The sequence below is a fragment of the Camelina sativa genome, chromosome 1, assembly GCF_030686135.1.
Source record: "Camelina sativa cultivar CO46 ecotype springtype chromosome 1, ASM3068613v1".
Classification (NCBI taxonomy): domain Eukaryota; kingdom Viridiplantae; phylum Streptophyta; class Magnoliopsida; order Brassicales; family Brassicaceae; genus Camelina; species Camelina sativa.
Genome location: NC_141880.1, coordinates 1,581,877 through 1,608,782, shown reverse-complemented (window position 1 = coordinate 1,608,782; position 26,906 = coordinate 1,581,877). Strand labels below are relative to the sequence as shown.

General features: G+C 37.7%; 5 protein-coding genes and 2 pseudogenes across 10 annotated transcripts; 5 read left to right on the top strand and 2 right to left on the bottom strand.

The window, feature by feature from the left end:
• Nucleotides 1-21: 21 nt before the first annotated feature.
• LOC104704563 (putative ribose-5-phosphate isomerase 3, chloroplastic) lies at nucleotides 22-1,022 on the bottom strand. The gene has a single exon (XM_010420647.3). It carries the CDS (start codon nucleotides 929-931, stop codon nucleotides 104-106), a length of 828 nt encoding a protein of 275 aa, XP_010418949.1. The 5' UTR covers nucleotides 932-1,022; the 3' UTR covers nucleotides 22-103.
• Nucleotides 1,023-1,081: 59 nt separating this feature from the next.
• Nucleotides 1,082-3,124, top strand: LOC104704400 (PITH domain-containing protein At3g04780). 2 transcript variants are annotated; one of them, XM_010420520.3, is made up of 8 exons: nucleotides 1,082-1,320; nucleotides 1,502-1,588; nucleotides 1,924-2,047; nucleotides 2,227-2,275; nucleotides 2,365-2,422; nucleotides 2,521-2,567; nucleotides 2,666-2,743; nucleotides 2,889-3,124. In XM_010420520.3, the coding sequence occupies exons 1-8, from the start codon at nucleotides 1,282-1,284 to the stop codon at nucleotides 2,935-2,937; spliced, it is 531 nt and encodes a 176-aa protein (XP_010418822.1). In that variant the 5' UTR covers nucleotides 1,082-1,281; the 3' UTR covers nucleotides 2,938-3,124. The 2 variants fall into 2 exon arrangements, 1 of the variants encoding a protein (XP_010418822.1); XR_015562104.1 differs by lacking the exon at nucleotides 2,227-2,275 and having other exon boundaries at nucleotides 1,174-1,320; nucleotides 1,924-2,188; nucleotides 2,276-2,422.
• A 638-nt stretch (nucleotides 3,125-3,762) lies between these two features.
• On the top strand, nucleotides 3,763-5,294 carry LOC104704483 (small ribosomal subunit protein uS2y-like; annotated as a pseudogene). Its single transcript, XR_015562015.1, has 4 exons — nucleotides 3,763-3,921; nucleotides 4,174-4,437; nucleotides 4,527-4,724; nucleotides 4,825-5,294. The product of XR_015562015.1 is annotated as a small ribosomal subunit protein uS2y-like (transcript).
• A 3,155-nt stretch (nucleotides 5,295-8,449) lies between these two features.
• LOC104704320 (uncharacterized) lies at nucleotides 8,450-10,745 on the top strand. The gene has a single exon (XM_010420455.3). It carries the CDS (start codon nucleotides 8,767-8,769, stop codon nucleotides 10,591-10,593), a length of 1,827 nt encoding a protein of 608 aa, XP_010418757.2. The 5' UTR covers nucleotides 8,450-8,766; the 3' UTR covers nucleotides 10,594-10,745.
• Nucleotides 10,746-10,772: 27 nt separating this feature from the next.
• LOC104704116 (pentatricopeptide repeat-containing protein At3g04750, mitochondrial pseudogene) lies at nucleotides 10,773-12,951 on the top strand (annotated as a pseudogene). Its single transcript, XR_015561982.1, has one exon. The product of XR_015561982.1 is annotated as a pentatricopeptide repeat-containing protein At3g04750, mitochondrial pseudogene (transcript).
• Nucleotides 12,952-13,185: 234 nt separating this feature from the next.
• On the bottom strand, nucleotides 13,186-20,394 carry LOC104704026 (mediator of RNA polymerase II transcription subunit 14). Its single transcript, XM_087458429.1, has 8 exons — nucleotides 19,877-20,394; nucleotides 18,042-19,067; nucleotides 17,523-17,620; nucleotides 17,271-17,445; nucleotides 16,438-17,191; nucleotides 15,345-16,357; nucleotides 14,235-15,253; nucleotides 13,186-14,141 (listed from the first exon to the last, which is right to left on the bottom strand). Exons 1-8 carry the CDS (start codon nucleotides 20,093-20,095, stop codon nucleotides 13,337-13,339), a joined length of 5,109 nt encoding a protein of 1,702 aa, XP_087314555.1. The 5' UTR covers nucleotides 20,096-20,394; the 3' UTR covers nucleotides 13,186-13,336.
• Nucleotides 20,395-24,027: 3,633 nt separating this feature from the next.
• LOC104703936 (auxin-responsive protein IAA16) lies at nucleotides 24,028-26,831 on the top strand. 3 transcript variants are annotated; one of them, XM_087458559.1, is made up of 6 exons: nucleotides 24,028-24,069; nucleotides 24,628-25,036; nucleotides 25,585-25,856; nucleotides 25,951-26,086; nucleotides 26,214-26,275; nucleotides 26,398-26,831. In XM_087458559.1, the coding sequence occupies exons 2-6, from the start codon at nucleotides 24,633-24,635 to the stop codon at nucleotides 26,433-26,435; spliced, it is 912 nt and encodes a 303-aa protein (XP_087314685.1). In that variant the 5' UTR covers nucleotides 24,028-24,069; nucleotides 24,628-24,632; the 3' UTR covers nucleotides 26,436-26,831. The 3 variants fall into 3 exon arrangements, with proteins under 3 accessions (XP_087314685.1, XP_087314708.1, XP_010418365.2); XM_087458582.1 differs by having other exon boundaries at nucleotides 24,033-24,069; nucleotides 24,639-25,036; XM_010420063.2 differs by lacking the exon at nucleotides 24,028-24,069 and having other exon boundaries at nucleotides 24,635-25,036.
• The last annotated feature ends 75 nt before the right edge of the window (nucleotides 26,832-26,906 follow it).

The window sequence follows — 26,906 nt, the reverse complement described above, 5'->3', positions numbered from 1 at the left end:
ATCTTGTTGAATGCAAATCGAAATTGAAATGATCTCACATAAACTCAATTGGTAATTTTACAAAGGAGAAAACTTTAAAGATTGAACTTTTTTGGAACCTCACTCACTTGTTCATAACTTCAACACCATTCTTACCGGCGATAATGACAGAAGTAGCCATACCAAGGAACAGACCATGCTCCACCACTCCTTGAAACTTGCCGATCTCTTTCGCCGCAGCGAATCCATCCTTTAAAGGATTCTTAAAATACAAATCAATAATGTAATTACTGTTATCAGTCACATAAGGCTTCCCATCTCCATCAACTCTAAGCTTAGCATCACATCCAAACTCCTTAAACAGTTCCTGCAACCTAATCAAGTTAAAGTTCCAGCAGAACTGAACCACTTCAACAGGCATGGCTAACCCACTTCCACCGAGTCCTTCAACGAGTTTTGTATCATCAGCCACAACGATAAACTTCTCAGCCACAGCTTCAACCATTTTCTCACGGAGTAAAGCACCTCCACGGCCTTTGACCAAATCAAGATTCGGATCTACCTCGTCAGCTCCGTCAATAGCGAGATCGATCCTCGGATGCGTATCTAACGCAACGAGTGGAATCCCTAACGCTCGTGCTTGTTCCTCTGTTCGTTTCGACGTTGGGATACCGACGATATCGTAGAGCTCACCGGAAGAGAGAAGTTTCCCGATCTGATCAACGGCGAATGCTGCGGTGGATCCAGTTCCAAGACCTAGAACCATCCCTGGTTTAATTGCTTCCACAGCTTTCTCCGCCGCGAGCTTTTTCAAATCGTCTTGTGAAAGCGCAACAGACTGAGCCTTGACGGAGAATGAAACAGAGGTTCTAGGAGAAGAGCCAGTGCGGAGGGCAATAGAAGGAGTGCGTAGCGTAAGGTGAGATGAGGAAACGAAGGATAAGGAAGCCATTGGAGTCAGAGAGGATTGAGAATGGTTGGAGAAAAAAAAACAAAGGTTGGGTTTTTGACTTTTGAGTGGAAGAGAAGGTTATAAAAAGTTTTGTACTAGTTGGTTTGAGGGTATAACTGGAATATTACTTTTAAGGTTGTTGTTGTTTTTGGGTTGGTGAACTGAAGATAATAACCTGCTGAACCAATCAGAGTGTTTATCATACGGCGTCGTTTTTGGGTTTCTTCGAGTACAGAGTTATATAAAAAGTCCTTTTTCTTGTGTTGCGTGGAGAGTCTAATTATTTTCTTCCACTTTCTCTCGATCTTGAGATTTCTTTGAAAAGAAGAAAAAAAAAAGAAGAACTCACGATGTCCGCCGAATCAGCTAGCCAAATTCCTAAGGGACAGGTGAGTATATACCAAGATTTCTTATGGGGTTTTCGAAAAAGGAATTCAATATTTGGGTAAAAAGAATATATTTAGGGTTCTTATCTGTGGTTTCTATGAATTTGGATTGTTTCGAATCTTGGCTCGAAGTTTTTAGATTTAATAATTCTTTCAAGTTTTGGTTGCTGTGTTTGTTTTTCAGGTTGATCTGCTAGATTTTATTGACTGGTCTGGTGTTGAATGTCTGAACCAAAGCTCTAGTCACTCTTTGCCCAATGCTCTCAAACAGGTTATTCTCCTTATGTTCTTATAGTTCTCCCCCTAGATGAATATAGTTCTCTGTCTGTATACAAGTTTGTGTTTTGTCTGAGTTCTTGTATCTGCTTGTGTTTATTATATCTACAGATACTTGTTTAATAGTTCATGTATTAATTGTTATCTAGTATTAATTTTATGAGATTAGGTATATAGATGATTGAGTTCAAACTTGGATTTTTATGAAGGGATATATTATTGCGTGCCAGCCTAATATAAATCTATAGCTTTTGAATTTATGAATAACTGATTCCTGTTGGTGTTTTAATGACCCGAGAATGAATGATTTTACATTGGTTGTTCGTGTAGGGATATAGAGAAGATGAAGGTTTGAACTTAGAGAGTGATGCTGATGAGCAGCTTTTGATCTATATTCCTTTTAATCAAGTTATCAAACTACATTCCTTTGCTATCAAAGGCCCTGAAGAGGAAGGTAAAATCGATGTTCTATATTCAAAGCATATGTAGATGTTCATTATTTTTAGTCTTGCCTGACAAGGGTACAACTACAAGTACTTCTGGTTGCTGAACTGGAGATGGGAATTAGATTTCTGGGGATGTTTCTTGCTAGTCGGTAAGGTTTAACTTTCTTTTACTCTAATTTTTCTTCAGGTCCTAAAACTGTAAAGTTCTTCTCAAACAAAGAGCACATGTGCTTCAGGTAATGTGAATCGTTTCTAATTCGTATCTAACGATATGATTATCTCCGTATAAGCTCAGACTCTCATGGGGTCTATTAAAACTATACAGCAATGTCAATGATTTTCCTCCAAGCGACACTGCTGAACTAACTGAAGAAAACCTTAAGGTAATATATTTCTGATATTTAAACTCTTTATTCATTTGGTGACATGTTCTGGTGATGTATCTGTTTTGACTGACACCTCTGTTCAAATCCATTTACAGGGAAAACCGGTTGTCCTTAAATATGTTAAGTTTCAGAATGTTCGTAGGTAAGGTTTTGACTTTTTACTGTGCTCTGTGTATATATAATAATGCTACTAAGCGAAATCACAGATTGTTTTAAACCTTATAATGTATTTGATTCAAGCTTGACGATCTTCATTGAAGACAACCAATCGGGTTCTGAGGTCACAAAGGTTCAGAAGATTGCTCTCTATGGTTCAACGTAAGTCTCTAAAATCTTTTTTTGTCCAAGTTTGTTTTAAATATTACCTGCCTCCAGAGTATATTGGTCTTAGCTGTTCATATTTCTGGTATTTTTTTAAGTTGCAAAGTATTGGTCATTTACATCATTATGTACAAATTAACAGGGTGGAGACGACTGATATGAAGGGATTGAAAAAGATTGAAGATCACTGAGCAAACAACAAAAGTGGTTTGATCATATGATCACATATCAATTTGATTTCTAGTGTTCTATTGTGGGGTTCTATCTTTTTCAATTGCTTTTTTCCTAAGTTTTTAAATTAAAATAGACCAGAACTTGCGATTGCCTATTTGCAGAGGAGTGCAAAACGAATGATAAGTTCAATAAACAATTTGAAAATTCCTCTTGCAAATTATAAACAGTTTCGTAGGATTCCTCCACAATAGTAAAATTCGATAGATGATATAACTGGGCATCAAATCTTAACAAATAGTGGATAGGGATAAAATCGTGCTACTAGTCCTATCTTTCCACTTTAATCTCTGCACGACCACCTTTTCGACCGTATAACCTCGTACGTGACCAAAAAAAAAAAAAAAAATCTCAGTCAATCTCCTCATGAACTTTCTCACACCTTGCCAAAATCTTTGTTTATTCTCATAAATGAAAAGATAGTACGTCTGTACTCCTTCCGTAACACATTCATCAGCATTCCACGTCTTTGAAATGATGTCGTATTGTCATCCAGCTCCCGTTTATCTTCGTACGGATAGTAAAAGAAACAATTCTTTGACGTCTCGATGTAGACCAAGAGCCGCTCCAATGTTTCTAGTTTTTCTTTTAAACAACAATTCGCCCAAAAAATAGTGCTTAACGATGTGAGGCCCAAATGACCCAATTCTTTTGTTTTAGCCTTTTGGGCTATATCGTTTTTACCCTTTTTTTTTGTTTTGGCCTTTTGGGCCTTCCAAACCCTAGCAATTTGACTTGAGTGAAACACACTATTTAGGGTCCTGCGGAGTAGAGAGAAAGAATGACAATACAAACGATGGCGGCGAACGGAGGAGCTACGGCGGCTGGTCAGCTCTCTGAGAAAGAAGCTGATATTCAGATGATGTTATCAGCCGATGTTCACCTTGGTACCAAAAACTGCAATTATCAGATGGATCGTTATGTCTTCAATAGACGCAACGACGGTAACACTCTCATCTTTCTCCCAAACTTCATTGTGCACATAATTGTATATATAGACGCAAAACGTTTCCACGTTCTTGTATTCTGTATTGATCTCGTAGCTTTCGACTTGATTGTTTCTCCCATTTTCCATAGTTTTTGGGTTTTTAAATTGAGAAACCAATCTCACCTACACCTTTGCTTGGATTAGACGTTAAGCTTCTGTATTCATCGAGTTTTGTTTATGAAGTTTTGATTTTTTTTTATTGCTTTAGGTATTTACATTATCAACCTAGGAAAGACACGGGATAAGCTTCAGATGGCTGCTAGGGTTATTGTAGCAATTGAAAACCCAAAAGACATCATTGTTCAATCAGCTAGGCCTTATGGGCAAAGAGCTGTCTTGAAGTTTGCTCAGTATACTGGTGCTACTGCTATTGCTGGAAGACACACTCCTGGTACCTTCACTAACCAGATGCAGACTTCTTTCAGTGAGCCAAGGTTTGTTGATTCTCACCGACCCAAGAACCGACCATCAGGTAAAATTGATTTGTTTATAACGTCTCTTTTTTTAACCAAGTTTGGAGGTTTAGGTTTTGCTAATGCTGTTTTGTTTTTGTTTTGCCAGCCAATTAAGGAAGGTGCTTTGGGAAACATTCCAACCATTGCCTTCTGTGACACGGATTCTCCAATGGGGTTCGTAGACATTGGTATTCCTGCTAACAACAAGGGAAAACACAGCATTGGTTGCTTGTTCTGGCTTTTGGCTCGTATGGTTCTCCAAATGCGTGGAACCATTCGTCCAGCTCAGAAATGGGATGTCATGGTAAAGTCGAGTATCCATATCTTTTTAGGATTCTCTTATTATGATTTAGCTCTACTCCAACAACACCTAACAAGATCTTGACTTGTTTATGTTGGTGTAGGTGGATCTGTTTTTCTACAGGGAGCCTGAAGAAGTAAAGGAAGAAGGGGATGAAGAAGCTGCACCACAGATTGATTTTGGGTTGCCTGCTCCAGAGTATGGAATGGTTGGTGGAGACCAATGGACCACTGCCCAAATCCCTGACGGCGCATGGCCTGGTGAAGCCCAACAGCCGATTTCAGCTGCGCCTGCAGTTGGTTGTTAGTTTCTTCAAACACATGTTGCTGGTTGGGAGTGGAAGTAATTCTTGACAGTTTAGCTCAAACTCGATATAGACATGATTTTTGGTTCTTAGTGAGATTTGGAGAGGATTAGGATTTAGGACCACATTGGCTTCTGTTTTACTTTTCTTGCTTCTTTGTCTCTTGAGAAATAGAGACCATTAGTATATTTGGTGCATTTTTGCCAAGTTATTTTACTTCAGTTATTTCATTGTATTGAACTATTGATGATGAATCTTCTATTTTAAAAGTTATTTTTTTCATCTCTCTCAAAAAAAAAAAAATGTGAATGTATTAATCTCCGGACTCCGAACAATGAATTAAAATGTAAAATCGTGTATTACTAAAAAACAAGATAGATTTCAGTACATTTATATTTTATAGTGAGGTCTAATGTCGTCACATTAAATTAGCCCCAATCAATGTAATGTGCTGTGTTTTCCAACAGTGGTTTTCTCCTTTTCTTACTGTTGTCAATGGTCGGCCGTTAACATTACCACCGATTGCGACATTTTAACTTATCAGTCAAAGCTTAAACCGGAAACCAATTTCACAATTATTTCCTTTTTTTCCGGTTTTACGCTTTAGTCTTTACAAAATGGCCTTCTTCCTATGATGATGCCAAAGTCGAAGGGATGGAATGAATCGAAGGTTCGTGACTGAGTCTTGTCTAAATTGTGATATGATCTAATCTTAATTTTGATATGTTTGTCTTTTATTATTTCTTATATATATATATATATGATAATTCACTAATATATTTTCTGTCGAAAAATATTTAGATTAGCTAGCTTTTTTTTTTTTTTTTTTTTTTTTTGGACAGAGAAAAAATATTTAGATTAGCTAGCTATTAACTATTTTCTCTTGAAAAAATTAAACAAATGATCTATAACAACGGTCACTGTTTCACAGCATTAAGTGTAACTCATTTAAAGACTTAAACATCAAGAATGTAACTAGACTTAAACATCAAGAATGTAACTCATTTAAAGAATGATAATCAGCTTTAACAAAAATAATACTATACCAGAAATCAAATATTCAGGCCATAAAAAGTTTCGATCAAATCCCATAATCAAAAAATAATGAGTATAGGTTAGTTAATCATTCACTTTTCTCGAAGATATCAAATTACTTAACATTGTTTAATGACTTGCATGTGATTGGGTAATAGAGGCTTGGTTGGCTAAGCAACCAACGACATAGATATATAACACTATAATAACCAAAAGGTGGAATATAATAAAAGATTTAACTTTGTTAGCCGAAAGTGAAACGGTATCTAAGTATGCGTGTATGAACTCATCCATTAATTACTTAACTGTGTTCCAAATTTTCTAACCAAAAAAAAATTAAATAAACTATGCTTTTCATCATCACACTTTTGCAGTCTTACAGTTCATGGTTCACATGCTAACACCATCCTTAAAGATTAAACTACTATAATTGTCGTATATGATGATGCGAAGTTGCGAACTATATAAATGACTGTACAAGTGAGCACTTTAGAGGGTTATTGCACTTTATAGAGAGTTATTATAAATAATTTTCTTCTGGAGAGACTAATTAAGATCAAAACACTTATGGCTATAAAGAAACCATAATGCAATATTTTTTTTGTCTTTTTTTTTTGTCTCTCTTCTCTAGTACAGAACGGTTGACAATTCGAACTATGTTGCGCACTGATGAATCTTTGACATATTTGGTTCAGAACATTCATGATAACTTCATTAAACGTTGTGACAATTTGCGAGTGATTAATTACTAATATCACTGACAGTTTGTGATATAGTACAATAGATCATCAACTTATGTTCATGTAATGCAAACAATGACGATCCTCTTGTTGCATACGCATTTAAAATAACAATGTTTGGTTCTTCGATGAGGTTTGCATGTGACTGGTAACTTAAGAGATCCGTGTTAGTTAGCTTGGTGCATGAATATAACCTTGGATGAAAAATAATAAATCTTGTGTCTAATATTATCACCTTCTAAGTATATAGTATTAGAGAATGGTGTTGTATCTGTCAGCATGCGTTGTCTTTAGGCGTGACAATATTCAATTTGCATCTTCTTTTATCCGTAATTAATAACGGGACCACAACAAGTTCATGTTCTCACTTTTGCAACTCCCCAAATGCTTTCTTTGTTTAAACATACAAAATACTTACTAAATCGTTATCAAAATGTAAATATTATTTGATCTTTTCACTTTTCAATTCAAAATTCAAACTAAAGTTCTCTATCTATTTTTACTAAATGCAATATTAATAAGATAGAAATTCTACAATGTTATTGGGATAAATCTATATAGTATATATTATTGGTATGTTAAATTTTTCCCCCATGGGTGAGATAGTGAAATTACATCTATAATGAAATGGGAAAAGATGAGTATAATACAAAAAGTAGATGAAAAATGGTTGTATTGGTTAATAACCTACCATATGTAATATGGAATCATGACCAATTAGGCTTTCTCTTTTTCCTTGATTCATATTTGTATATTTATATGGAAAATAAAATTATAGTCACCTGTATCTTAATAATTTTGCCTTACTATTGTGAGGAACTGAAAGTGTTAATGAAAGAGCTTAAAATTGACATAAATAATTAAGACCGACTAGTAAACATAACTACGGTTTAAGAAACGTATTATGTATAAGAATAATGTTCAAATAATGATTTGATCAGTCACAGATCACACTCATAGGCGTCTTTCTGCATACTACTATATATACCCTCCTTCTCTCTCTCTCTCTATCTCACTACTCACACGAGAAACAAGAAACTAACACAACACACACAAATCCAAGAATACTCACTCGTATCCAAGTATACTCACTCGTATACAGCACACACACAAATCCAAGTATACTCACTCGTATATATGTATGTATATATACCATGCACCAGTAGCAGTTAAGCTGCCAGCATGATCTTGTCTTCCTCTCTTAAGTTTCACATATCTAATTAAGTAGATTAGGATTTTCTATATTTCTTGTTCTTATATAAGATTATATGATCATAGCTTAGAGAGAGAGAGAGACTAGGTCATGCTGGTAGCTTCACCTGCTAATGATTGTAGCATGAAGAAGAAGAAGAAGAAGAAGAAGAAGAAGAAGAAGAAGAGGATATACATACTTATATATACTCCTTGACCTTGTAATCCGTCTGACTCAGAAAGAGGGTCTCATGAAAGCGGTATAGAGATTAATTTAGCAGGTAACCTTTATATCTAGAAATATATTTTCCTCAGAAATTTATATATGACGACATTAATTAGATACAAAATGGAGAGTCTCTCTAGTTCAAACGCCGCCGTATCTGCAAAAGTATCTTAAGCCCAAAGTCGAATGTCATCTTATTACAAACGCCGCCGTTTTGTGTCAACGTAATGTCTTTTGAGACATTGACAAATGTCACTGAAGTACGAAAGTACAAAATTGGATTTTGGGACTCTCTCTTATCCTCAGGAAAAAATATTTAAAAGGATTGCATTGGAGAGATTGCAAAAACGAGTGGTGGGTGTTCCTCCTCTCTGCTCTGTTTTTTTCCCCACTTCTCTCTTCAAAAAATCTTAACTTTTCGCATTATCTCTGCCGTTTTGCGTCTCGATTCTTTTTGTCTGAATTCCCCAATTCACTCTCTGTTTTTTGCCCACAACACAACAGTATCCATCTATCTTTCCATGAAAAATCGAGACTTTTATCTAGAAGATGACTCCATTCTCCTCTGAACTCGTTGGTTTCACCATCCCTTTCTACTCCAAAACTCAGAAACACTGTTCAAATTCTTCTCGCGGACTGCTACTACTATCTCACAATCGAACCTCCCTCTTAAGCTTCTCAAACTCTAACCCTAACCACGACAATGTTCATAAATCCTTTTCATCTTCAGGGGCGAGAAATCTTCAAGCCGCCACAACACAAGACGCAACAGTTCCCACAGAACGAAGACAACAACAACAACAAACCCATTCACATTCTCCCGGGTTTAGAGACACCCAGATGCTCAAAATCTTCCATCGATCATGCCGTTCAGGGAACTACATCGAGTCTCTGCACTTACTCGAGAGCATGGTACGTAAAGGTTACAATCCCGATGTGATACTCTGCACTAAGCTCATTAAAGGGTTCTTCACTCTAAGAAACATCCCAAAAGCTGTTAGGGTTATGGAGATTCTCGAGAAATTCGGACAGCCTGATGTTTTTGCTTACAACGCGTTGATTAATGGGTTTTGTAAGATGAATCGAATCGATGATGCTACCAGAGTTCTTGATAGGATGAGAAGCAAAGGTTTTTCGCCAGATACTGTCACTTACAACATAATGATTGGTAGTTTGTGTAGTAGAGGCAAACTTGTTCTTGCTCTGAAGGTTTTGGATCAGCTGTTAAGTGATAACTGTCAACCTACTGTGATTACTTACACGATATTGATCGAAGCAACGATGCTCGAAGGCGGAGTTGATGAAGCGTTGAAGCTTTTGGATGAGATGTTGTCTAGAGGGTTAAAACCGGATATGTTTACTTACAACACAATCATTAGAGGAATGTGTAAAGAAGGGATGGTGGATCGTGCGTTTGAGATGGTTCGGAATCTTGAATTGAGAGGTTGTGAGCCTGATGTGATCTCTTATAACATATTGCTTCGAGCTCTTCTGAATCAAGGGAAATGGGAAGAAGGAGAGAAGCTTATGACTAAGATGTTTTCGGAGAAGTGTGATCCTAATGTTGTGACTTATAGCATTTTGATTACTACTCTATGTCGCGATGGAAAGATCGAAGAAGCGTTGAATCTGCTTAAGCTTATGAAGGAGAAAGGGTTAAGCCCTGATGCTTATAGCTACGATCCTTTGATCGCTGCGTTTTGTAGAGAAGGTAGGTTAGATTTAGCTATTGAGTTCTTGGAAACTATGATCTCGGACGGGTGTTTACCGGACATAGTTAACTACAACACGGTTTTAGCTACATTGTGCAAGAACGGGAAAGCTGATCAAGCGTTGGAGATTTTCGGGAAGCTAGGAGAAGTCGGCTGCTCACCGAACTCGAGCTCTTACAACACCATGTTCAGCGCGTTATGGAGCAGCGGAGATAAGATCAGGGCGTTACATATGATATCAGAGATGGTAACTCACGGGATTGATCCCGATGAGATCACATACAACTCGATGATCTCGTGTCTATGCAGAGAAGGGATGGTGGATGAAGCTTATGATTTATTGGTTGATATGAGGAGCTGTGAGTTTCATCCATCGGTTGTTACATACAACATTGTGCTTTTGGGATTCTGTAAAGCTCATAGGATCGTGGACGCCATCGATGTTTTGGAATCAATGGTGGGAAATGGATGTAGGCCAAACGAAAGTACATATACTGTGCTCATTGAAGGCATTGGATTTGCTGGATATAGAGCAGAAGCAATGGAGTTAGCTAATGATCTTGTTCGTATCGATGCCATTTCTGACTACTCGTTCAAGAGATTGCATAGGACTTTCCCTTTACTTAATGTTTTACAGAGATCTTCTCAGTCATTTGGTCATTAATAAGTGAACATGTTATGTTATTGTTTTTGATAATGTCTGTGATGAATCAGAAGCAGACATAACCTATTAATTTAGTATTGTGTAACTTGTAAGCGATTTATTCTGTAAAAATAAAAAAAAATAAAACTACACTTGAAATGTTCGTTAGACCATATAAGCTGTAATGTGAAGTAGCTTTGTTTGTTCCCCAGCTCTACTATGTTGGGTCGTCGGGTAATTCGATTGTTTGCCACAGAGACTGGGAGCAAGAAGACATGGGATCCTGTTCAATGCCTTCAGTTCAATCACCCATCTCTTGTTCTGCTCGAGAATTGCAATTCCAGGAATCAGTTCAAGCAGGTTTTGGCACAGATCATGCGTTTCAATCTCATCGGCGATACGTTTCCAATGAGCCGTCTTATCTTGTTCTCGGCTATCACATATCCAGAGAACATCGACTTCGCGAAGCTTCTGTTTCTTAATTTCACTCCAAACCCCAATGTTTTTGTTTGCAACACAATGATCTCTGCTGTTTCGAGCTCCAAAAAGGAATGCTTTGGTCTGTATGGTTCTATGATTAGGCACCGTGTTTCTCCGGACAGGCAAACGTTTCTCTACCTCATGAAAGCTTCGAGCTTTCTGTCGGAAGTGAAGCAGATCCATTGCCATATCATTGTTTCTGGGTGTTTGTCTCTTGGGAATAATTACCTGTGGAATTATCTGGTTAAGTTATACATGGAGTTGGGGAGTTTTGGTTTTGCAGAGAAGGTGTTTGATATAATGCCTGAGCCAGATGTCTGCTCTTTTACCGTTATGATTGTTTGTTATGCCAAGAAGGGTTTTAGTTTAGAGGCTCTGGAACTTTATTATAAGATGGTTGGTGATGGTATTGAACCTGATGACCACGCAGTGTTGGGGCTTCTTGTTTGTTCTGGTCATTTATCAGATATTAGGCTTGGGAAGGGAGTTCATGGTTGGATTGAGAGGAGGAGACCATGTCATTCATCTAATTTGATTCTGAGCAATGCTCTTTTAGACATGTATTTCAAATGCAAAGAACCTGGTCTTGCAAAAAGAGCTTTTGATGCGATGATGAAGAAAGACATGCGTTCTTGGAACACCATGGTTGGTGGGTTTGTTAGGCTTGGAGACATGAAAGCTGCTCAGGCTGTTTTTGATCAGATGCCCAAAAGGGATCTTGTTTCTTGGAATACTCTGCTTTTTGGTTACTCGAAGAAGGGATACGACCAAAGAGCCGTTAGAGGATTGTTCTATGAAATGATGGTTGCAGAGAAGGTCAAACCAGACCGTGTCAGTATGGTTAGTTTGATAAGTGGTGCAGCAAACAATGGAGATCTGAGCCATGGAAGATGGGTGCATGGTTTATTGATCCGTCTGCAACTGAAAGGTGATGCCTTTCTGAGTTCTGCTCTGATAGATATGTACTGCAAATGTGGTATCATTAAGCGGGCTTTCATGGTTTTCAAGACAGCTACCGAAAAAGATGTCGCCCTATGGACATCAATGATTACTGGGTTAGCCTTCCATGGAAATGGCCAACAAGCTCTGCAATTATTCGAAAGAATGCAAGAAGAAGGCGTGATGCCAAACAAAGTCACTCTGCTCGCTGTCCTAACAGCTTGCAGTCATAGTGGACTCGTGGAGGAAGGGCTACACGTTTTCAACCACATGAAGGAGAAATTCGGCTTTGACCCTGAAACTGAACATTACGGAAGCCTTGTGGATCTGTTGTGTAGGGCAGGGAGAGTAGAGGAAGCTAAAGCCTTAATGCTACAGAAGATGCCAATGAAACCAACTCAGTCAATGTGGGGGTCAATCTTAAGCACTTGTCGGGGAGGTGAAGACATTGAAACCGCAGAGATGGCTTTAACAGAATTGCTTAAGTTGGAACCTGAAAAAGAAGGCGGATACGTTTTGTTGTCAAATTTATATGCAACCGTTGGACGATGGGGATATTCAGACAAGACAAGAGAAGCAATGGAGAGTCGCGGAGTAAAGAAGAGTGCAGGATATAGTAGTGTAGTTGGAGTAGGGGGAATTCATAGCTTTGTGGCTGCAGAGAAACAAAACCATCCAAGGTGGTTGGAGATAAAAGGAATATTGCAGCATCTGCATGATGAAATGAAGTCAAAAAATTGGATCTCTTGGACTTGTTGGTAAAGTAGATCAATTAGCCATCTAAGCATCTGAGAGAGCATGCATCATAGAGGATATTTCTGACTAAAGCGTGATTTCGCAGATGAAAGCTCCGACGAGAACAAACGCCGGTGCTGGTTGGCTTACTGTGGGTGGAAAAAAAAATCATCCTCCTTAAAAGAGATATCGCTTCATTTGGATCAGCCTTATCATCAGTCAATTCACAGACAGTGCTGACAACAATATCCATAAAAAAGTTCTGTATTTGAAGATGAAGTTAGCGAAGGAAAAGTGGTAAACTCAAGAAGCCGTATCTAATGTTACTATATTATCACATACTTAACTGTCAATGTGAAGTTTTCTGAACTTAAGATCGTTATTAATTGTGAACCTGGCTAATGTTTTGTTCTTTTGTAAATCAATAATTTCTCTCTTTTGTCTTTGATTGGTAACACATTGAGACAAAACCTCTTTATACTGGAAAATTCAAAGGCTACAACATGTTTCTAAGTTCCAATAGAAGAAAAAACCAAAAACAAGTCAGCATATTACGTATGTACAGATTAAGATATAAAAATTTCCCAAAACTGACAAGAATTTTACTCCTCTATATGGTAAATTCCTTTTGAAGAGTGTTGTTATTGTTACCATCTCTGAGAACTTGAAGACATAGATGCAATGTTCTCTGGACACTATCTGCAATCAACTTGAGTTTTCCTTGTGTCAAATCTCCTGCAGCTGAACCATTGACTTCCACTGTACGACTCACTCTCTGTTTACATTTCTCCCAGTCATCAACTCGTTGCCAACAAGCTCGCCCTCCATGACTTCCCTCCATTCCAAGAAGCGTCAAGCTAGAGTTTTCGCCAAATGTGTATCTTAACCTAACCGATACACAGTACGGTAACCACGCTGCTCCTCCAGCTGCGTTTATATGGGGTATCAGCGCAGGATCAAGAACGACGGTCAACGCAAAGTCAACCGTGTTGTGTGGCCGGTCATAATGGATATTGCTTTTAGCTGCACAATTGTTGTCTAAATCTGTACCGGAATGATTCTCTAGACATAGCTCGATTCGAGGCCTCTGTGCAGGTGCAATCTCTCCAGCTTGTTGTGATTGGGATAATCCTTTTTTCCAAGCTATAAGTTTCAGAAACTCTCTTAAGACCGATATGGGTAATGTGAGCAGTGTTATAAAAGAGGCAACTCTTGAAGCATCGTAAGGTTCTGATGCAACACGGCGACTGAAATAGTCACAGATTTCTCCAATCTCTGACTGGGTTAACTCCTCTTGAGCAGCAGCAGAAGAACCGTTTTGCTGCTGTTGTTGCTGCTGGTGATGGAATCGCCTTACGCTAAGGACTTGAAGAAGAAGCTGAACTCTATGGACACTCACAGCAAATACATACCCACTACAACAAAAAAAAGGACCATGGTTAAGCATAATCTGACTAATGTATAATAATCACACGTTTGATTTGCTCAAGTTTCTTGGTTTGGCTTACCCAACAAAAAAGCGCAAGGCTGGTTGTTCTTGGTCTAAATTCAAGAGAGCGCCTTCGTTATCCTTCAAGATTGAACCTAAGATCTCTCTTAAGAGATCTGGTAACTGAGCAAATAGCCACAGTACTCCAAGATATTTAAGGATACCACGCAAAACCTTTTTAAGAGCCACAAGAGGAACCCACCCTCCGCCATAGCCACCATCATCACCTAAACCAATAATCGCTGTGTTTAATTCGCCTCTTACATGTGCTGGCACAGCAGTGCCTGGTGTTCTACGCACAGGCAATCCTGAGCCAACCACTAAAGATCCTGAAGCAACACTAGCTACACGATTCATCGCCGCTCTTGACATTGCACTAGAGGGGGAAAAGTTAACTCTGTTCCCACCGTTAACAGTTGGGTTTGCACTGTTGGGATTTGCTGCTCCTTGGCTACTCGTCAAATTCGGTTCTAAACCGTTTAATTCTTGAGCAACATGTTCCATGATGAAAGGTCTGAATTGGGGACATGGCAAGGAGCCTCCAATAGATGCACCACCCTTGGGTGGAGTTGCTGGTTGCAACCAGACTTGATCTCCAGCAAAGCATCTCATGTCCACTGCAAAACGTTTGCGGTATATGATTCTTATCCAATAGGGTCCACGGAGGACTACAGAGACATCAATGGGCAAGAGTGAGCTTGGAACGATTCCAGGTCCACTTCTCCCTGCAGCTGCTAGCATTGCAACTCCATGGAAACTACCACCGAGTGGGCTTGCAGCAGAAGGCGCAACAGTATTTCCTGAAATTGTAGAGGCAGACTGGCCAACAGCATTAGGTGCTGCTAGAGTTGAAGGAGTTTGTTGTATCTGATTTGATTGTCTTGAAGACGCTGTAGCGGGTACAACAGGCATGCCAGTGGTAGTACTAGCTCTGGCAGGGCGAGTAGCGGCAGCTAATGCATGCAAAGGCCCAGCAGTAAGGCGAATGCAGTCCAATAGAGATTCTACCTCCGCTCCATTTATGAAATCCTCCAAGAACTGTACAAGAATAACTCATAATGAGAAAAGGTAAACCAGTCAGAATATATATATCCCCTGAAAAGAGTAACTTTTAAGTTAAACAACTCACCTTCGTATGCGGCCAGAGTTGGTCAGGGGATACATGCATGGTGCATCCATCTTTACCTGATTCCCACTCGACAACAAAGCGCGCCAAAACGCCTGAACCAAAGCTAAACCACAGGCTTGTTAATCCCACTGCCTCAATCTTGAAGGCTCTCCATCTATCAACTGGCTCACCACTGCCTTTCCCTCCAGCCGGCCCTTTAATAGCAGGAATACCAGCGCATTCTTCTGTTTTTTCATCTGCCTTTATACCAAGTAGTTTCCGCATACCAAGAGAAAACATTCTAGCATTTGAAAGCCTCTGTATGTCCGCCACAAGCTTCTTTATACTATCGGCTTCTACAGATTGATAGCTCAGAACAACACCTTCAGGGTCATAACGGATATGGGAATCAACATCAGATGAGTTCGCAATGTGAACTTCACCTCCCCACGGTGTGGTTTTACTTCCCTTCTGAAGTTCCCAGAGATCCCTGAAATGTTGGTCATTTATTTTCACATCCCAACACATGCTTCCAGGTCTACCAAGCTGCAAGCATATATGTTGCCAAGAATCATTTTTAGCAAATGGAAGACGGAACCATATATCTGAAAATGCATCTCTAAGTCCCACTTCCTCAACATATTGAATATCCAATGCGTCCATCTGACTTGTTAGTTTGGCATGCTTTAGGGATAGCGAAGAATGCCTGACAACATGAAGAAGAGCATAGACAAAAACGCTTGAAGGTGCATTCCCCTTGTTTGCTTCAGCTATAAGATTCCCATAGCTGCATCCAATAGTTTTTGTTGAAGTTGTCATGGCAGTGGATAAGGTCTGTGATGTAGGGCTCCAACTCTTCACTAATTCACTCTGTGATTCGGAGATTTTTATTCTCTTATTGGGAGTAGCTACACCTTGCACTCCCAGGAGTGATGGGATCAATCTTAGCAAATCTGAAACTGAACGTTTCCGGGACTTCTGGCCTTTTCTCGACAAAGGACTATCAGACGAAGTTGCAAGATCAGCAGTTTGAGCTGCAAATAACATAAATTAGGAATTCCGATATTATGAAAGTTCTATGAAAGGAAAAATAGGCTATGGAAAAGGTTCTTACATACGGGAAGAGGTGACAATGAAGATTCAGTGACCAGTCTAGAGCCTGAATCATAGACTCCATTCCCAGCAGATAGGGAAGGAGACTGTATCATGGATAACTCCTGCTCAGATTTGGAGATGGCTGTCTTCTTGATAGCTGAACCTTTCCCAGGGGGAGATGATAGCATATTAAAAGACCCAGATTGTAAGGGACCCTGCAGATTATACAAGGAATCTGAATGATAGCTAGTCAACATTGGATCTTTTCCAGGGCCGTTAACAACAGAGAAATTCTTGGGAACTGAGCCATGCCCATCACTTGAGACCAGAGACGTTGTCCCTTTCTGAAGTCCAAAGACGTCATCTACAATGCTAGAGAAACTCAACTGGCTTCCACTCATTTCTGTCAAAGCCTCGTCAACCAATCCAGGGTGACGGTGTCCAGATGCTTGATTTATAGCCTCAGTATCTGAGAATGAAGATACAAATTTAACCACATCGGATGTAATCAAGTTAAGATCATCTTCGAGAATCCGTATCTGCCCAATATCAATCTTCTTAACTCGCAATATATTGCTCGGATCATTGAAAGACTGAGGTTGTCCTGAACCAACCATCTGAGTTTCCACTAATTTGAACAATGGTGTGAAGTCCTTCTCGAGCTCCATGAGCAGGTGAGAGCTTTCACAGTCGGGGAATCCCAAAGTAAGAATGCTTGACCCATCCAAGAGGCTTTTAGGAACTTTGCTTGTACCAAAACCATGTTCATATACCTGCATTAAACAAGAAGGTCAATACTCACAATTCCAAAAGTGAACTTAAAACAACAAGCTGAGGCAAAAATATTACTACCTCAAGACCCAAAAATTTGCCAATGGCAGCAAAAAAATGCAAAATGCTTTTGCTTCTCATGTTGATGAAGGCGTCAACTGCACTTATACTTCCTTGATTTAACGCATCTTCAAATTCTTCCAAGATGGAGGGGGTCAATATACTCTTGGATGACTGAAGAAGAAACCGGCCAGACCTGCAATCATTAGTATATAATCAGGAAGGCCAGGCTAAAATAAGAGATTTCTCAATATAAAAATGTAAATAACATACCTTATATTTATCCCCAGTGTGAAAAATGATGATCCATAGGCTCGGACACGTAAGACCTCTGGCTCTACTTGTTCTTTAGAATCTACCACGGTACCTCCCTAAAAGGAGGAGAAAATTCAATAAAAATTTAAGATCGTCAATAGTAAGAGATATATGGCCTGAGCTAAAAGAAGCTAGGCCATAGAACATGTGCATTGTAGAAAATTCGCTACTTTTGACAACTGAAATTGTGCAAAAAGAATATAGCTTATCAAACCTAAGTTCCACCATCGCTGAATAAACTTGCAATTAAAGCTTAATGTCATGTTCTCTAGCATGAAACAATGGCAAACTTAGTAAGGGATTTGTCTGAACACAGTGGTAAGCGAACAAGGTATGCATCAGAAAACAGAAATCTGGCTATTGACATTCAAGAGAACTTAGTGTCCAACTAGTGTTAAAGTACCTCTAACCTGGGCTTAAACTGAATTTTCAAAAACCCAAATATCCAAAATTAAGCTAAACTCAACTCTTTTTTACCTCAATACCAGGCTCATCCAGGAGCGCCTGAAGAATGACATCACTAGGAGCTCGGCAAATTCTAGCATTCCTCAAAAGCTCTTTTTGAATTTCAAGAAGACGGGTATATCTATTACAGCATATCGCTTTAAGCAGAAGCATCTCCACGTCAATGCAACTCTGATCGAGGGAAAACTTGGCTTCCTTTCTAGTAAGTGGGTCAATTACAAATGTGTTGTGGGAACACTTAATCTGGAGATCTGACCCTGGTTCAATTTTAATGAATGAACCAGAATTTTTTTCAGAGTCGGACCAGTACATAAGTTTCACTCCTGGCGTTCGAAGACTAACAGAATCTGCCTCTCCTTCTTGGTTCGCTGGTGTGGTGCCGGTATCCGAAATTAAGTCGAATCGAATTGCATCTTTCCATCTCCCCTGAAGAAGAGCTCGGACCTGCCTTATGACTGTGTCCATGACAATGGCAACGCACAGCTCATGGAGCACCGTGTATAATATTGTGAATGGATTTTCTGCCACGGACATTCGACGCTCTAAATCATCTCCAAGTATATGCCGTCTTGTCACTTCGAGTTTAATGGGGCCACTTCTTTCACCAACAAGCAGATCCAAATGCAATATCCTCCACATGGATAGGTACCCACGGTAACCAAGAGTAACAAGAACCTTAAATTCCCCGTCGACGGATAAGGTAACTGTACCTTTAGAAATTTTCACCTCTGTTATTTCTTTTGGAAGTGTGATTTCAAGAAGTTTGGAACGGACAAGTACCTCCAGCTTTCTTAGAGCTGGTTTCTGTTGATGCTCATCCAAAGAGCTCTGCATTCCCACATCGTCTAGACACTTTGGCAAGCGCTGATACGAACCTGTCAGCAAAATCTCAGCAGCAGAGGGAACATCATAGACAGGGGCGCGAGCTTGCTGTAGACCTTCATGCATGAAAAACAGTGAATCCGCAGCTTGTGTGAAGCACATATCATGAGCGGATAATGTGCTCTCAAGGTCTTGAAAGTAATTTATAAGAGGAACCTGCAGCCAAGGAGGTGAAGCCAAAAGTGAATAAGCGGCTAAACAAAATTTCGAGTACTTACTTACTCTGTAACAATCGTAAGCACAAGCAAGCATCGATAATCAAGAAAATCTTAAAACTTAAAAAAATGTAACGTTGAACTTAAAGTAGCTGCCTTATAATTTCACGGAGCACTAGACCCCAAATTTTCTTATAATATGAACAATTAACAAAAACGCGTGATAAACCTACTTGGAATGTGAAGTTCCATGGAACTTTGTCTCTAACTAGCACAAAATCTACTAAACAGTAGAGACTACATAAATTTTTAAAGACTAGTCGACGATTTTCCAACCAGACGCACCAACCTAACAGTATGCCAAACAGTCTACTGATGGTGTATATGGAGAAAGTGAACTAAACCAAGGGTAAAGTTCTTAGCTTTTATGCACTCCGTAAGCAAGCAGCTAGAAAACTAAACTAACACTAGAAGTAAGAAACGCTGCAACTTTATGGAAAAACATTGGCTCAATCAATATGCCAGAGTTATTAAAAAGGATAAATTCAAACAATTTCAATGAGACACACAAACGCCAAAGAGTGGCATGAATGGGATTGCCCGTTCATTGCCAATCCATCACTTGTAGAGAAAAAAAATCCCAGTGAACTAATTTCAAAACTATACTAATGGGAAAAGGTGTTCAAAACTCTAAGATCTTAAACAATAACCCTAATCTTGCAACATATCAGATATGCCAATCCAAGAAAGGTTCCAACTTTTCACTTGGGGCAAAAAAAAGAAAAAGGATTGGGAGAAAGGGAAAGAAACCTGTTTACACCACTTGGCGAGAGCATTGAGGCGGAGCATACGTTGCTGAGTCTTAACGACATACTTGAGGAGGCTAAACTTCTTATCAGTATCAGAAAGCTCCGTCGTCTTAGACTTATCCACAAGTTCCTGAAGAGAAAGGTACGAGTCCCCCGCGGCTCCACTAAAAAGAGCGGAGAAATCCACCGTCTCTTGCCCTGACTCCGCCATCGCGGACATTGAAACAAAATCCCCACCGCCCGATTCAGAAACCTGGGAGATCCACAATTCGATTAAAAATTAGGGTTTTTTTTTTCTTTGGTTCTCTCCTCCGGCTTCCACCCCACCCACGACAACCCAATACGCGCACAAAGCTTCTCTCTTTCCAGCAATTCGGATTTGATTCGGACAAGAGAGAAAGAGAGAAAAGGGTTTAAAAATTGAAAAGGCGGAGGGTGGTCTCAGGGAAGAGATGAAGGCAACGTTGAACGGACGATGAAAGAATGAAAAATCTTTTTTTTTTTTTTGTGGTGGGTCTCTCTTTTATCCACGTAAGCAGTAAGTCACTATAATAACTGTACATAGTTATTTATTTTTTACCATCATAATCATTTGAAAAGTTAATTAAGTAGTACTAGTATAAGTTTATCATCAATGCATATTACTCTAGTACGATGATAAATGGTTGATGTAGTTGTTGATATTGGCCGTGATCGGTAAAAAGGCTAAACATTTTTTCGTAAACAAATCCCAAGAAGCACTTTTTATCTTATCTAACTCATGCTTAGGAAACTGTAAAAATGTACGAAAATCTCAATTTTGTTACACAAAATAAACATCCAATTTTTCAATTTGTAGAACCAACTTGAGACTTTGGTATGAGGCTTCTAATCGTTATTTTTTTCCCCACGAAACAATAGTAACAGACTATCTAGTAGAAGGGTTTTGTGAAGTTTGAATGGGTAGCAAGGCCTTCTCACTTGTCCAACTGATTTATATTATGTTGGGCAGCAACTAGAATGTTTTATGTATATTCTTCGATTCCAATGCCAAGAAAGGCCTAGCCATGTATTCTAAAAGTTGTCTATAAAAGATTTTGACAAACTTGTCTATAATTTTTTGTGTATTTTAAATTTTATTAGTTTATGAATTATGATGTTTAATTGCAAATTAATGGTGTTAGAAAATAACTTTAATAGAAAAATGTTTTTCACTTCCTAGTAGTATTGGAAAAATATGACACCTAATCTATTGCTATATTATACTTATCAAGTTCATATATGTAGAAGTAAAGTTTTAGTATTACACTATTACTCTGACCACATGCAATATGCATAACTAAAAAAGCTTTTGACTACTTTGTCCAAAAAAGGACTACTTATAAAAGAATTCTATAGGTCCATTTTCTACCAGTCAATTCAACATCCTATCGTAATCTCCTTTCAAGTAAATAAAAAAATAAAAATGAAGACAAAATCGTAGTTTTGAATAGACCAAATTATACATTCCTTTCATATTTATTTTAACAAATATACACACGTAGGTTTATGCTAATATTCGTAGCATGTGTGTTCCTAAGCAACATGAACATGAAGGTTGAAAAAATAATTGGGTTATTAGCTAGGTATCCAGGAATGGGACATGATATCCCTTGTGATCCTCATCGGATCATCCTACGCACGAACACCCGGTGAATCCTTACACACGGGGATGTATAATATCACACAGATGTCGTCGCGGTGGTGGCGGTCCACCTTCACCTGTTTCTAGGAAGATGTTAATATAATTAGGTCTATTTATATTAACCAGTTCCCATGAATAAATCCATGGTTTTGCTTGTGTTTCACTTTAAGCCGTGCATCAGTGCATGTTTATCCCATCGTGTATGTATTGCAGCATTACATATACTGATAATACAATATTATAGACAACCGATGAAATGTTTATCATTCAGTTTTATTCGATTAATTGCTTAGCTGAATTAAAACAAAAACTAACACCAGCATTTTGTTAGTATTAATTAAAAAATATATATATAAACTAATACTCAACCAAAAACCAGAGTGAATATATTAATTAAAGTTAAAGATAGTGAATCACAACTAATCTCTTGCACTATGGGTAAAGAATTAATATTCTCAATCTTTCGACAAGAAACAAAATTTTGGTAGTAGTATGTCCAAACCAAACCATCGTATCCATATGGATGAGGATGTGAGATGGTTATAATAACCAGATGCGATGCGAACGTTCAGGTACAACATGTCCGGGTTTAAGAAATCTTCTGAACTATTTTTGAAAAAATATTAGTAGTATTTAACAATTCTGATGTCAGAGATCAAACGGCGAATTATAAGTTTTGCAAAAGTTACTTTTGATGTATCTGACAGATATGAATGTTTGTAGTTAATACTCTTTCAGTTTTATTGGAAAAATAAATGTGAGAAAAATTGGAAGAGGTGTGTGTAGTTTGCAAGGACACGGTAAGGTTGGGGAAGACGTTGACATCGTTAAGACGATCAGAGGCACATTTGACTCTATCCATATATTCATGCATTTAATTTAATACTTTGTCGAAGGGTTGCACTGCGCACGTGTGAACCTGTGATGTTATTGGACAGTGAAACACAAGACATGGATTTTTCACTGGACCCAGCCCACACGAGGAGGGTGCATGTATACATCTCTCTATCGCTGCTTATATAGGGGTTGGTGTTTTCAGGCCCAGGTGGACCCATTTATCTCCTCGTCCTCACGTTGGCATGTGACTTTTTTATACGAGAAGGGGTATGTATTATAAACAGTTACGATTTTCGCGATGATCAATATAACAAAAACACCGTAATTAGCAATTTAAATTATAAACTTATTGGCATGTAGATTAAGATGAAGTCGTTGTCAATTTGGCCTTCATTATTTTTAGAATAGATTCTTCCATCGTAATCATGCATGGACACGATGATGATGTTTAGCAATAAATGATGTTGACGATCATTATGCTATATATGTTATTCTACTTTGTTATGTTTTAATAAATTTCCAATGAGCAATTTAATTATCTATTGACGCTAATATTATTATGCTCCTTCGCGAAAATGCTAGTAGCCTTGTAAATGGGGTTGACGACATGGGCATGACATGTCCCGCCATACCCGCATGGTTGACCATTTACGAGAAAAAAAAAAAATTGTGTAATACAGTATCATTAAAACTCGCCAGTCTTTTGCCTTCTATATGATTTTAAGGCTTTTTCTCATTTACGTAATCGCGTTTGATCGAAAAGAGGACTTTTTTTTCTTTCTTAACACCCTGATTGACATGTTGATATAATGAAACAGAAACTGAATTTTATATATATATATATATATATATATTTTCAATATGTAAAAACTTGTGTGCTCGAAATATTGTATATATAGATACCCCTCAATCCTCATATCATACCGCACTAACAGATCATTATCGAATAATGATCATGATTGCGCGTGACAAAATGATGAGAAAGTAATTAGACTGTTTAATAGCTAATCTTCAAAACTACGAAAAGTATTTAGATTATTTTACAGTGGTTATGACTTATGAGGATCTGATGTCTTTTATTTCTCTCAGCCAATAAGATTCCTTTAGTTCTATGATTTTCATTCAAAAAATTACCACGTCAACTGTACTTAACCACTGTTGAATAGTTTCATGTTTTGGCCTTTCCCACCGAAGATTTAATCCATTAATAGACATAATAGTATAATACTAAGAATTAGTTAGCATTAAATAAACCCTTTCTTTTTTTTTTCAATCAAGACATTTGCATTAGGTTAAGTGATTCCCAACGTTATACTATTTCCAGCCTAATCATATCGATCGGAAGGAATGTTTCCTAATCACATTTATAATAGAAATAACTAATCATGTTTAATTTAATTATTCATAATTTATTGAATAACATAACCCCTAATTTTATATTGACTTCAATAATCCATAAACTTAAGTAGAGCCGAGACAGATGCACATGGGAAGTAGAGTACGAAAACGCTATGGCAGACCAGGACTTTTAGTTTATCTAAAACTTCAAAAATTTGATTTATTTTCTATTATTATTGTTTTTTGTCGGCTCGGCAATTTATATAATTATGAGAAATTAAGAAAATAGTCTTATAGAAAGGAAAAAAAAAAAAGGGGGGGGGGGGGGGGGGGGGGTGAGCAATAGCATTGGCATTGTGAACGGCGGACCCTATAGGAAGAAGGACAACGAATCCATGGAATCAAAACACATGTTTGAAGCTGACAACTTTCGATTTCTTTCCCATCGATGGGTCCTTTATTGTCTTAGCTGTCATTTTTATTCCCGTTTTTATTATAGACCATATTATCACGTCCACGAGTAAATTAAAATATTTTCCGACAAAACACTCTTTTGTTAATATTGATATTAGTTTTCTTCTTCTTTTTTTTTTTTCTTTTTCTTTCTTTGGTATATCAATAAAATTTTCTGTTTTGTTGTAAGAATTCATATGTATATATACATTTCTACTAGTAATGGTTTATTAATTAAATGAAATTAAACATAATTGGTAATTTAAAATTGGAAACAGAAAGGAGAAAATGTGCCAAGTTGGCCTTTGCCCACTGGCTTGGTCGCAATTATTCCCAGGGAAACAAATGACGCCATTCATGACATCATCTCCTCCCGACAACACTCTTTACGGTCCAACCAATCCCAGCATCCACCTGGCACCATCACGTCCGTTCAAATAAACCATCCTCTCAATGATGAGTTTTGATGGAGTATAATTTTATTTTTATACCCACACACGATCCAATATTTAGCCCTTTGTTTCTAGTTTCTCTCTACACATCTCACACCCCCTCTTTCTCTCTCTCTCTTCTAACTTTTTTTTTTATATATCAAAAGAACCCTAGAAGCCGAAGAATCTCTTACTCGTTGTCGGATTACCAGATTTGTTACTCGTTTGATAATCATTATCAAAGAAATATGATTAATTTTGAGGCAACGGAGCTGAGGTTAGGGCTGCCGGGTGGTAGTCACGGAGGAGAAATGTCCGTAAAAAATAATGGGAAAAGAGGATTTTCTGAGACCGTTGATCTCAAACTTAATCTTTCATCGACTGTTTCTGAAGCTTATTTAGAGAATATGAAGGAGAAGGTCGTGAAACCACCAGCAAAGTAAGAAACTTATTATATTCCAATCTCTATTTCAATTTTCAACTGATATTTTTGCTTCTAGCTAGATTCGGAAAAATTAGATTATACACATACTAGAACGGTCATGATTTAGAGATGGATGCGCTTTAACACGATTAACTAGCTAGGTTAGGGGACCCTCGGAATATTTAGGCAAATGATTCTCGTAAGATCTTTGATTTATATCATTGCTTTATTTTGGTTTTGCTCCATGTTTTGAATAGTTTTACAAATAGTATTTTTTGCTGATTAACAAAATATCCTTGCATACAAGTTAGGTTGAGTGTTCTGTTTGATTTTTTTTCTTTGTTTTTGTTTGGTCGGGAAGAATTAAGAAAAATACAAAACATAAGGAATCTTACTTTATCTACCAAAAAGATTTAAATAGTTTTTTGGACAGCTACAGCCACCTAACATCCGACACGTGTGAAACAACTAGTATAGATCATATACAAACATTTTCACAAAGGAAACTTATTAATTATTGAGAATATAAAAATAATATTAAATAAATCATTACGGAATTTCAGGACACAAGTTGTGGGATGGCCACCGGTACGATCTTTCCGCAAGAACGTCATGTCCGGCCAAAAACCGATCACCGGAGATGCCGTTGAAGGAAACGATAAGACTTCCGGCAGCAGTGGAGCCACCTCATCCGCCTCCGCATGTGCTGCTGCGGCTTACGTGAAGGTTAGCATGGACGGCGCACCGTACCTGAGAAAAATCGACCTGAAACTCTACAAAACTTACCAAGATCTCTCCAACGCCTTGAGCAAGATGTTCAGCTCTTTTACCATAGGTAAACAAAAAAGAAGTCAATATATAATTATACATCTACTAATTCTTTTTATAATATATATGTCAATTAAATTTTATTTTAAAAAAATCTTCAGGCAACTATGGACCACAAGGAATGAAAGATTTTATGAACGAGAGTAAATTGATCGATCTTCTAAACGGATCAGATTATGTTCCAACTTATGAAGATAAAGATGGTGACTGGATGCTCGTAGGAGACGTACCATGGGAGTGAGTATTCTTTTATTTTTTATTTTTTATAATATCTTTCAATTACATTAGTTTTTACATCTTTAATTATACGTGAATTATATATAGTGCAAATGTTTATTTACGTTTCGTTTGGATTCTTTTTTAGGATGTTTGTTGATTCATGCAAACGTATACGAATAATGAAGGGATCAGAAGCAATCGGACTTGGTTAGTATTTTTTTTTAATCTAAAATTGATTTGTGTAGTACTATTATTACTATATAAGTTTTTATGGATTTAGTTTGTAATTATTTGCTCATACAAAAATTTCTACCAATATTATATTGCAGCTCCAAGGGCATTAGAAAAGTGCAAGAACAGAAGCTGAGAGTTCTTGACGACATTTCTTGTTCTTACTCAAAAAAAAAAAGGAAAGAAAGACCGGTTCGATCGGTTGGATATCTCAAACCGAGAAAAGCCAAACCGGCTCGAAACTACTGTTCCGAGCAGGGAGTTTGCGTATGATATTAATAAGTTATAATAATATTGATGTATTACATTTTTTTTTTAAATCGTTTTTGTTATATGTATTATATGTATGCATATAAATATGTATGTTTTGTTAGGTTGCATCCATTTTCGTTTAAAACAGTTTTTGTTTTTACGCATTAATCGTGTTGTCTATATGGTCAGTGTCCGTAAGGCATCTTTAATGTGTTACTTTGACGTGTCAAAATTACTATTCACGTTTACACTTCTCATAAATTACTTGTTTTGTTATGCATTTGTAAACTCATTTTTTCATTTACAACCATCTTAAAATTATACTATTGTTAATTTTTTATATTAGTAAATAGTA